The 12389-nt window shown below is 42.7% G+C and overlaps 1 protein-coding gene across 1 annotated transcript in view; it reads left to right on the forward strand.

Moving 5' to 3' along the window:
* Positions 1-12389, forward strand: part of c2h9orf64 (chromosome 2 C9orf64 homolog) — a 31316-nt gene that overhangs the window by 11556 nt on the left and 7371 nt on the right. The window contains exon 3 of the mRNA XM_043712979.1: positions 2394-2653. Coding sequence (XP_043568914.1) covers positions 2394-2653 — 260 coding nt within the window. The remainder of the gene's footprint in view (positions 1-2393; positions 2654-12389) is intronic.

Genomic DNA, 12389 nt, shown 5'->3' on the forward strand with positions numbered 1-12389 from the left:
ACGCAAATAACACTTTTTCCTGAACAAGGATCAATGAACTCGAAGTTAATCCTGTTTTCTTTCCATAGATACAGCCAGACCTGCTGAGTTTCTCAAGCAAATTCTGTTTTTGTTTTAAAAATTCTACTTGTGCTGGGTTCAGAGTCCACTGTTTTGTCCAGGTGTGGTGCTCAAGAAATTGGTTTTTAAAGTCCACTTGACAAACAGAAATATGAGTTAATCATTAATTTTCCTATAATTCATTGCCAAGGTTAATGACATGCAATTGGGCAATGCATTTCACATCCTAAGTGCAACTGGGAAGCACTGCTGTCATTGAAGTACTTTATATTGTAGAAATGCTAACATGCTATTTATACACAACATCCCACAAAGGACAATGCTAATTATTAAACAGTTTCTATTATGAAGAAGAAATAGAACTTCTTTCCAACTTTGAATGAGTTTAACTGAAATGTCTGTGGGTGCCAGCAAGTCTGATTCTTGACTCCAGTGCTATCTGCATTTATAAACAGTTGTCAGTTAGTTATTTTGTTTGCAGACTGGTGGGAAGAATATAGGGAATAGAGGAAACATCTTGATTTGATTCCAGTTATTACCTCATAATCATACAAATGTTTTCTACCACAACTGTCAGTGAATTTCCTTCCTGCATCTTGGCCATTGAACAGTCTCAGCACAGAAAGAGAAAGTGAGCATTGCAGATGCTGGAGATCAGAATTGAAGTGTGGTGCTGGAAAAGAACAGCCAGTCAGCCAGCATCCCAGGAGCAGGAGAATCGACGTTTTGAGCATAAGCGCTTTGATGCTGCATGACTGGCTGTGTTTTTCCAGCACCACACTTTTCGACTCAGCACAGAAAGAGATTGTTTGGTGTTTCAGACTTGAGCTGGCTCTCTGCAAGTGCAATGTTATGTTCACTGCCATGGCCTTTCTTCATAGTTTGCAATGTTTACCTTTCAGATGATCCATTTTCCTTTTGAAAGCCTTGACTATATTTGCTTTTACCAGAATTTGGAAGACCAGGTAACCCCATGCTGAAATGACCGAGTCTAGAAGCAACAAATGCATGAAATGAGAGTTTCATGCGTAATTGAGTTGAGAGGGAAAGTAAGGCAAAGGTTATCATGGGAATGCATACTATGTTGATAATATGACTGACAACACCATTCAGTCAAATAGGCCATTGGTTCTGAACTGACAAATTCACACTCCGATTGTTACCAGCCAAAGGCTGGAAGTGGAAGATGGTGCACATAATTTGGAGCAATGGGTGAAAGTAATAGTTTCAATCTTCCCAATATAAGAGGAAACTGCTGGTTGTGCACTGCTAGTATTGGAATAAGCATTCTGATAATTTAGCGACAGTGTGGGACTTGAAAGGAGTGGCTGATGTAGCGTTTGGGTGCCTCTTGCCTATATATGAAAACTAATGCTGTGCTTTCAGATGTCTCGGGAGGTAGTATGTGGATGTCCGCATGGGTTTCCTCTGGGTGCTCAGGTTTCCTCCCACAATCTAAAGATGTTCTGGTTAGGAGAATTGGCCACACTAAGTTGTTCATAGTGTTCAGGGGTGTGTAGGTTAGGTTGGGGGAAAAAATGTACAGTAAAAATGGAGGCTGATACCAGCAGTCCAACCAAAAGAAATATTAGCACAGAGGGCTCTTGTCCCGTGGTAGTGTCCATACCTCTGAGCAAGAGGGCATGGACTCAAGTCTCAACATGCCCTGGATATGTCATGACATGCCTAAACAGTTTATTGAAAAATATCTAGGGCTTTTGAGGTGCAATGGTAGTGTCCTTCCCTCTGGATTAGGAGCTTGGGTTCAAGACCCATCTGCTGAAAGGTGTAATAATGTCTCTGAACAGGTTGATTTATAAAACTTCTCAGTGAAGAAGCTTTTGGAGGGTATGGCGTTGTCAGCATAGACATATCAAGTAGATATTGGGAAGATGTTTCCATTGGTAGGAGTGACTAGGACCCAAAGGCATAGTTTTAGAGAAAAGGGAAGACCTTTTAGAACGGACATAAGGAGAAACTTCTTTAGCTAGAGTGGTCAATCTATGGAATTCACTGCCACAGGAAGCTGCGGGGACCAGGTCATTCAGTGTATTTAAGATGGAGATAGATAGGTTTTTGAGTATCTAGAGTTACAAGGAGAATGGGGTTTAAAAACTTATCAGCCAGATTGAACGGCGGAGCAGACTCTATGGGTTGAATGGCCTAATTTCTGCTCCTATGTCTTATGGTCTTATGATGAGACATAATTTATCTTTGACCCATTGTATGTTATATGTGACTTTGATAAGCACTGCATTTCCTTGTTCATCTACCTTGATAGACAGGAGTAATTGTGTCTACATTTCTGGCTTTTGTTTTTCCTTTTTGTTAAGGCATTCCCATTACCAGTGCATCATATTTTGCGAATACAACCCTAGATCAACTGAAATATGTGCTACGTTCAGACACTGAAGTTCCAATGCCTTTGATTGAAGAACGTCTCAAAGTACTGAAAGAGGCTGGAAATATATTGCTAGAGAAGTTTGATGGTTCATTCCTTAATTGCATTAAAAAGAGTGAAAACAGTGCTCAGAAGCTGCTCCAGCTTGTAGTGGAAAACTTCCCATCATATAGAGATGAAACTATATTTCAGGTGAGTCTTCTAATGTTAAATCTTCTTTTAGTCAATATTAAAAGGGTTAGGAGAGGGAATTCATTAATTTATGGTTGATATATAATATTGGCACTAAATAAATGTAAACATTTGCTGTTTGGATTTTTCAAATTGTGAAAGTAGAAAATTATTACAGTGCTTATGATAGCATTAGTGCACATGTGGAAGAATTATTTCCTGCGATTTTTATATTTTGTTTTGGCTTTTTGCTTAAAAAAAATTAAATGTTCTGAGAAAGGCAGTTCAGTTCAGTTCATCTTTCTGCAGAAAAACTGTTGCATCTTTTGTTTATTCGTGATACATGTGGGGTCAAACAAAGACCAAGACAGAGCATAGAACATATTGAACATTTACAATGCAGTATACGCCCTTTGGCCCTCGATGTGGCACCAACCTGTGGAACTAATCTATCCTACACTATTCCATTTTCATCCATATGTTTATCCAATGACCATTTAAATGCCCTTAAAGTTGGTGAGTCTACTACAGTTGCAGGCAGGGCATTCCACGCCCTTACTACTCTGAATACAGAAGACACCTCTGACATCTGTCCTATCTATCACCCCAATGTAAAGCTTTGTGCCCTCACGCTAGCCATCACCATCCAAGAAAAAGGCTCTCATTGTCCACCCTATCTAACCCTCTGATTATCTTATGTCTCAATTAAGTCACCTCTCCACTTTCTAGGCAGAAGTGGGTACTGCAGATGCTGGAGATGAGAGTCAAGATTAGAGTGGTGCTGGAAAAGCACAGCAGGTCAGGCAGCATTAGAGGAGCAGGAAAATTGAAGTTTCAGGCAAAAGCCCTTCATCAGGAATGAAGCTTCATTCCTGATGAATGGCTTTTGCCTGACACATCAAATGTCCTGCTCCCCGGATGCTGCCTGACCTGCTATGCTTTTCCAGCACCATTCTAATCTTGACTCTCAACCTTCTCTCTAACAAAAACAGCCTCAAGTCCCTCAGCCTTTCGTCATAAGGTGTTCCCTCCATACCAGGCAACGTCCTAGTAAATCACCTCTGAACCCTTTTCCAAAGCTTCCATGTCCTTCCTATAATGTGGTGGCCAGAAGTGTATGCAATACTCCCAAGTGCAGCTGATCCAGAGTTTTGTACAGCTGCAACATGACCTCGTGGCTCTGAAACTCAATCCCTCTACAAATAAAAGCTAACACACCATATGCCTTCTTAACAACCCTATCAACCTGGGTGGCAACTTTCAGGGATCAATTTACATGAACACTGAAATCTCTCTGCTCACCTAGACTGCCAAGAGTCTTACAATTAGCCCAAAACTCGTTATTCCTGTTACTCCTTCCAAAGTGAATCACTTCACACTTTTCCACATTAAACTCCATTTAACATTTCTCAGCCCAGTTCTGCAGTTTATCTGTGTCCGCCTGTAATCTGCAACATCCTACAGCATTGTCCACAACTCCACCGACCTTTAATGTCTTTCACAAATTTACTAACCCATCCTTCTATGCCCTCCTCAAGGTCATTTATAAAAATGCCAAACAGCAAAGGACCCAAAACAGATCCTTGTGCTTCACCACTCGTACCTAAACTCCAGAGTGATCATTGCCCATCAACCACCATCCTCTGTCTTCTTTCAGCCAGCCAATTTTTGATCCAAATTGCTAAATCGCCCTCAATCCCATGCCTCCGAATTTTGCGCAATAGCCTACCATGGGGAGCCTTATCAAACACCTTACTGAAATCCACATACACCAGATCAACTGCTTTATCCTCCTTCACTTGTCTGGTCATCTTCTCAAAGAACTTGAGGTTTGTGAGGCACGAGGATTATAAATAGCAAGGATTATCAAAGCCAAAAGCTCTGCAATCTCCTCCCTGGCTTACCAGAGAATCCTAGGATAAATCCCATCTGGCCTGGGGACTTATCTATTTTTGCATTCTCCAGAATTGTTAACACCACCTCCTTGTGAACCTCAATCCTGTATCTCAGTATTTTCCTTGACAATGTTGTTTCTTATCCAGTGTGAATACCGGCAAAAGATATTCATTTAACGCTTCTCCTATCTCCTTGGACTCCACACACAACTTCCCACTACTGTTCTTGATTGTCCTTAATCTTACTCTAGTCGTTCTTTTATTCCTGATATACCTATAGAAAGCTTTAGCGTTTTCCTTGATTTCTATCTGCCAATGACTTCTCATGTCCCCTCCTGATTCTTCTTCGTTCTCTCTTTAAGTCTTTCCTGGCTAACTTGTAACTCTCAAACGCCCTAACTGAGCTTTCATGTCTCATCCTAACGTAAGCTGCCATCTTCCTCTTGACAAGAGATTCAATTTCCTTAGTAAACCACGGCTGCCTCACTCGACCACTTTCTGCATGCCCGACAGGTACATACTTATCAAGGACATGCAGTAGTTGTTCCTTGACTAAGCTCCACATTTCAATTGTGCAGTCTCCCTCCCCATCCTGTGCATCCTAAATCTTGCCTGATCGCATCATAATTGCCTTTTCCCCAGTTATAACTCTTGCCCTGCAGTGTATACCTATCCCTTTCCATCACTAAACATAACCAAATTATGGTACTATTGCCAAAGTGCTTACCTACTCCAAATCTAACACCTGGCCGGGTTCATTACCCAGTACCAAATCCAATGTGGTCTCATCCCTTGTTGGCCTGTCTACATACTGTGTGAGGAAAGCCTCCTGCACACATTGGACAAAAACTGACCTATCTAAACTACTCTAACTAAAGTATTTCCAATCAATATTTGGAATGTTAAAGTCCTCCATAACAACTACCCTGTTCCTTTTTTGCTCCTATCCAGAATCATCTTTGCAATCCTTTCCTCTACATCTCTGGAACTATTCGGAGGCCTATAGAAACTTCCAGTAGGGCGACCTCTCCTTTCCTGTTTCAGTCCGTACTACCTCAGTAGATGAGTCTTCAAATGCCCTTTCTGCCACCAAAATACTGTCCTTAACTAAGAATGCCACCCCTCCCCCTCTTTTACCATCTCTTCTGTTCTTACTGAAACATCTAAATCCCAAAACCTACAACAACCATTCCTGTCCCTGCTCGATGCATGTCTCCAAATTGGCCACAACGTCGAAGTCCCAGGTACCAACCCATGCTGCAAGTTCACCCACCTAATTCTGAATGCTGTTGATGTTGAAGTAGATCCACTTCAAACCACTTTCCTGCTTGCCGGTGCACTCTTGTGACCTTGAAACCATTCTTCTGATCTCACTACTCTGAACCTCCTGGACACTGGAAGTACAATTTTTAAGTTCCCATCCTCCTGCTGAATTAGTTTACACCCTCCCGAAGTGCAGTAGCAAATCTCCAAACTCTCTCCCCCACCACCACCCCCCATCTCCCCGTCCCCACCACAACCCAATCCCTGGATATTGGTACCCCTCTGATTCAGGTGTAAACAATCCTGTTTGCAGAGTTCCCACCTACCCCAGAATGAGCCTCCCTCGCTCTCTCTCTTGCTCTCTGGCTCTTTCTCTCACTCTCAAATCCCCATTCCTTTTCCTACCTATGTCATTAGTGCCTATGTGGTCCACGACTTGCCCTCTCCCTCAAGGATCCCAAAAACAGGATCCGAAACATCACGAACCCTGGCACCTGAGAGGCAATACACCAACTGTGAATTTCTCTCAGACCGACAGAACCTCCTTTCAGTCCCCTAACTATGGAGTCCCCAGTGAGTAATGGTCTGCTCCTCCCTCCCCTTCCCTTTTGAGGAACAGGGACAGATTGTGTGCCAGAGACCTGTACCCCATTGCTTACGCCAGTAAGTCATCCCATCCACTGTATACTTGTTGTTGAGGAGAACAGCCACGGGGGATCCCTACACTATCTGTCGGTTCCCTTTCTGTCCCCTGACTGTAACTCATCTGCCTTTTTCTTGTACCTGAGGTGTGACTACCTCCCTGTAACTCCTCTCAACCCCCTCCACCTCCCAAATGATCCAAGGTTCATCCAGCTCCAGTTCCCAAATGTGGTTTTTGAGGAGCTGGAGTTGGGTACACTTCCCACAGATGAAGTCAGCCAGGTCATTTGTGGTGACCCTTACCTCCTACATTCAGCAGGAGGAATATTCAATTGTCCTAACCGCCATTCCCACTGTTCCAAATTCCCAAAGAAACAATTGAAATTTTTTTAAAAAAACTAGTTACCTTACCAATCCAGCGCGTAGAACTTTTATTTTATTAAGAGGAGGATGGGTGGGAGACACGACCTAAGTAATGTTTTGGGTAACGCAACTGCCCAAATATGTTATTTCACTTAGCAGGCCAATGTCCATTCCTGCTCAGTGTGCGCTCCGCCTATTCACAAGGTCAGTTTTTAAAGCAGTGATTTACCTTCCTGGCAGCTCCTCTTCCTCTCTTCTTGCAGCTCCTGAAAAAAATGGCTCTCTAGGTAAATCCCTTTTTAAGTGGGAAACCTGCCTCCTGGAGCCCTTGCTCCTCTCTCCTCACAGCTGCTGAAAAAATTGAGAGCAACAATTTATATGAAATGTGTCATTTCATCCTGTCGACTATGTGGTGTGATTCTGCCTTTTTGCAATACATAGTTTGACCCACATTGTCAGGTGGAAACACCACAGAAATGTTTAGAGATTTGTAAACTATGGCAAAGAAAGGTGCAAATCATATGAATGGTAATGCAGCAGAAGGCACAGTGTAAATTTGTATTTGACTTGTGAACATGATCCCTTATCTGGTGTTCTGCAGATATAATTATGGTGTCATTGCTAGGAGAACAGCCAAGGGGGATCCCTACACGATCTGTCGGTTCCCTTTCTGTCTCCTGACTGTAACTCATCTGCCTTTTTCTTGTACCTGAGGTGTGACTACCTCCCTGTAACTCCTCTCAACCCCCTCCAGAACACCTGTGGTTCATGCACAAGCATGACCCAAACCTTCCCAAAGCCAGTCATTTTAACACAGCATCCTGCTCGCATGCCCACTTGTCTGTCCTCAGCATGCTGCAATGCTCCAGCAAATCACAGTGCAAACTGGAGGAACAACATCTCCTCTTTAGACTAGCACTTTACAACCTTCAGGTCATAATATTGAGTAGATCACCTTCATATTGTGAACCCACTCCCATTCCTTCCCTTTTAGCTTTACTTGTTACATTCTCTGTCACCGTGTCCTCTCTCCCCAGTCCAGTGGAACACCATTGTTCAGCCATTCTCATCCTTTCTCCTCCAGCACCCCCCCCACCACAATTGCATAAATGTTACCCCCACCACACTTCATGTCAGCTCTGATGAAGAGTCATCTAGGTTCAACGTTAGCTGCTAGCTCTCCATGGACAAAGTTAAAATTCTCAACACCAGGTTATAGTCCACCAGGTTTATTTGAAAACACTTTTTCTTTTTAACTTGGTCCACCCCAGTCCAACACTGGCTCCTCCAAGTTATCTCTCCATGGATGCTGCTTGAAACCCTGTGATTTCTCGCAGATTTTTTTGTTTTCAGTACAAATTTCAACACCTGCAGTAATTTGCGCCTACATTATATTGGTGGTTAATTTATGTTTGGAGTCTTCTCTCTTCTGGGTCTTGTCAGATGAGTGGATTATTGATTGCAAGAACATGTGGACTGCAGCAATTCAAGAAGGCATCCCACCATTACCTTTTCAAGGGCAACTAGGGGCAAGCAATTAATGCTGGCCAGCCAACAACACTCATGGCATGAGTAAATAAATTACAGCCAGTGACACAGTACCCTAATTCAGGGGTGTGCCTACATGTTTTCGTACCTGTGAAATTCCTATCTGTACGAATGAAAGTGAAGGCTACAACTTTAAGAAACAAATCTTGCTTCAGATAGACAATGAAAAAGAAGTGCAAACACAAAGACCTTTAGATCACATGCTGATGCTACTGAGAATGTGTATAGGGTTTAAGCGGGCAGGGAAAGAGTTAAGTTCTAAGTTTTGTGAAGCAAGAGATTGAGCTGAGCATGACTCAGATCAGATAAGAACTTGTAGTTAACAATGGGGTGCTGGAGGCAAGAGTAATGGGTTAACAAGGTGGAAAAGTATCAATTATGTAGAGCCATTTAACAAGATGAGGTAGCATTCGATATGTAAGGTCAGTTAACATGGCATTCATTGTGAAGTAAGGTATTCATTGCCAAAGATGGCTTAATCTTTACTATTGACATTCGTTAATTTTAACAGTCACCAAATCAATATGTATGTTGCCTTATCGGGATGCTCCTCCCTGTAAAATGACTGCAGAGGAACCTCGATTATCTGAACGAGACGGGTGGGCACTATTTCCTTCAGATAATTAATTATTCAGTTAATCGATTCAATGCTTTTCCTCTGGGGCTCAGAGTTTTCTGTAAAAGTCTGCTCCCTGTTCAGACTAGGCAGCAGCACACCACGCATGAGTGCCTGCCTCCCACAACCCTTTCCAACACCGGCCCCGCCTGTGCCCCCCGCCCAGTGCACCCCAAACCCCGTCCAACACCACGCCCTTCCCCCACATTGGTGTCTCGAGACGGACAGGCCCACAAAGTAAGATTTTAAACCTTGGTCCCTCTCAATATTCCTGTGTGCCGGAGACAGTTCCTTTACTTGATCACTCTCTGTTCTAAGGATTCCTCGAACTGTAATTAGTTCAGTCGAGAGACGCTGTTTCACAAGCATGCTGGCAGGCAAAGGTTCAAGTCCCTGTGCTGCATTGGGGGGAGGGGTGTATGATTGAGTCCTCTTTGTGATATTGGGGTTCAGGTCCCCTGGGTGGGTTTGGGTTGAGATTTGAGTCTTCGGTACGGTACTGGGGTTCAAGTCTACTGGGTGAGTTGATTTGAGGTACAAGTCCTCCGCACTGTGCTGAGGTTCGAGCTTTCTGTGTTTAATTGGGGTTCAAGCCCCCGTGAGGAGTAAAGTGGGGTAGGGGATTAAAGTCCCCTAGTGGTGAAATTTGAGGCTGTGAGTCATTGTTCTTGAGGAAGAGAGTGGCTTGGATTGCAGCGTCATGTGGTTCACTGCGAGGGCTTTCTCTTTTTATAAATGTAATTTCAATGAGAGGATGCCACAAAAAGAAATGAAGGTGAGAAACACTGAAATTAAGGTTGTACTATACTTGGGTTGAAAGAGGAGAATTTCACTGTAGATTGTCCCATGCTGAGTGTGTTTGATGTTTAAAATATTTTGGTTTGTTAAAATACTGGCTCAGAAAATTCTTTTAACTAACTGCTTTGCCTTGTTTGAATCAGGATTTCAATTCAATGTGTTTTGAGGGCTGTGTAGTGGGGCAGGTTTTGTTTTTACATTGAAATTTAACAACATTATGCCTTTTTCAAATTATCAAACTTGTAACCTTAAACAAATTGAGGACTTTGAGCCCCTGATTTGTTTGAAATTCTACAAAAAGAAGAGTGCATTTTTAGTTTAATGTTTTGTTAAGTTTTTCTAGAGAATATTAGAATTTGAGGCTGAGCTGCTTAACTTCTGTTAATTATTGTTAAGATTTCATTGGCCCCCTTCATATTGCACATTCAAAGAGTGTTGATCTCTACCAAAGTTGCTACTGTAATTCCGACTGCTTTATTTGGGAAGTTTCATTTGGAGCACATATTTTAAAATATTCAGCATTTGTTTCCCACAAATATTTCAGATTTAAATCTGAACCGAAACTGCCTCTTCAGTTGCTAAAGCACAGGAAACATTTTATTGTTTTCTTGCTGTTCCAGGATTTTGAAATATTTTGCCTGATAGCTTTCACATTAGCCAAATATCAACTTGTTAAAACAAAATGTTTGAATAACCTGAATGGAGGCAGCCGAGGGTTTGATTTGGGACCATTGCTTGTTGTTTGTAATTGACTGACTGACTGAATTATTTAGGCAGTACAATTTAGACTTTTATGGATTTTATGAAACTTGATAATATCATAAATAGTGAAAAGTGTAACACGCTTCAACGAATCAAAGAAGGTTGAAATAGGCAGATACAATTTAGTGTAGTTAAGTGTGACTGTCTTTATACTGATCACTACCTTGGCAAGGAGGGAATGAGAGGGGGAATGCAAAGATACTTTCAGTAGCTAACATCTTCTCTAGAGTTTCTCCATTCACAGGTGAAGTCCGCCTTTGGACCACCACCCACTCCTCCACAGCCTGATCCAACAAATTCAATCAGTTCCCCAGTCATAGAGATGTACAGCATGGAAATACACCCTTCGGTCCAACCCATCCATGCCGACCAGATATCCCAACCCAATCTAGTCCCACCTGCCAGCACCTGGCCCATATCCCTCCAAACCCTTCCTATTCATATACCCATCCAAATGCCTCTTAAATGTTGCAATTGTACCAGCCTCCACCACATCCTCTGGCAGCTCATTCCATACACGTACCACCCTCTGTGTGAAAAAGTTGCCCCTTAGGTCTCTTTTATGTCTCTTTTATTTCATGTATCTATCCAAATACCTTTGAAATGTAATAAAACTGCATCCACAACTTCTTCAGAATGTTCATTCCACATGCAAACCACCCTGTGTGCAAAAAAATTGCCTCTTATGTCTTTTTAAAATCTCTTTCCTCTCACCTTAAAATTGTAGCCTCTGGTCTTGAAATTCCACATCTTAGGAAAAAGACAACTACCATCAACTCTATCTAAACCTTTCATTGTTTTACAAACTTTTATCAAGACAGTTCTCAACCTCTTATGCTCCAGTGAAAAAGGTCCCAGACTATCCAGCCTTTCTTTATAATTCAAATCTTCCATACCCTGCTCTATTCTGGTAGATCTCTTTTGAACCCTCTTCAGCTTGATAATATCCTTTCTATAACTGGGTGACCACAACTGGACACATTATTCCAGAAGAGGCCTCACCAATGTCCTCTACAGCCTCAACATAACGTCCCAACTCCTATACTCAAAGGGCCCAGCAGTGAAGGCAAGCGTGCAAACTCCTTTTTAACCACTTTTTTTTATTGAAAAAGGTTTTTATTTTTTACAAAATTATAAAAATACAAAAGGTAATATACCAATCTTATATTACAAAAACATTAACAATAAAGTACCTGGGGATCCAAGATGGTGGCGACCCAGCAAGTCTGAGTCTATAGTGCTCCTCCCAAGACTTGGGCAAAGTGGGTCACCCGCCTCCACCACACTCACCAAATCATTTTACTTAATGTAATTAGTTGCATAGTACTGAATTTAAACAATTTAATCTCCAGTAAAAATGACTAAAGGGAAGGGAGCCCTCAGTTCTCAGCAGGCAGGAATCCCTCCCCCACCCTCTCCAGCTGCAGCAGAGGTGTCCGCAGCCGTCCTGGGGGACTTACCTACAGTGACGAGCCTCGTGGAAATAATCTCTAAACTCGATGCGAAGGTTGACGCCTTCATCGAAGAGTCCCGGAGCCGATGGGACTCACTCTCGGCTGCGCTACAAAAGCATGACCGAGACATCTAGGAAATTGAGCCCAAGTCGGAGGGGTGGAGCTAAAGGCCGCGACCTCCGAGACCATTGCAGACTCGGCCGTGGATCGGGTCCAAACTCTCGAACAGCGAGTTCGGATCTTAGAGAATCACATTGATGACCTTGAGAATCAAGCTCGTCGGAAAAGTATTCGTTTGCTGGGCCTTCCCAAACGGGAAGAGGAAGGCCAACTTACAGCGTTTGTCGAGCAGTGGCTTCCACAGCTTTAAATCTGGAGGTTGGATCATGCCAGGTAAGGGTGGAATGGGCCTACCG

The sequence above is a fragment of the Chiloscyllium plagiosum genome, chromosome 2, assembly GCF_004010195.1.
Source record: "Chiloscyllium plagiosum isolate BGI_BamShark_2017 chromosome 2, ASM401019v2, whole genome shotgun sequence".
In the NCBI taxonomy this organism is placed as follows: Eukaryota; Metazoa; Chordata; class Chondrichthyes; order Orectolobiformes; family Hemiscylliidae; genus Chiloscyllium; species Chiloscyllium plagiosum.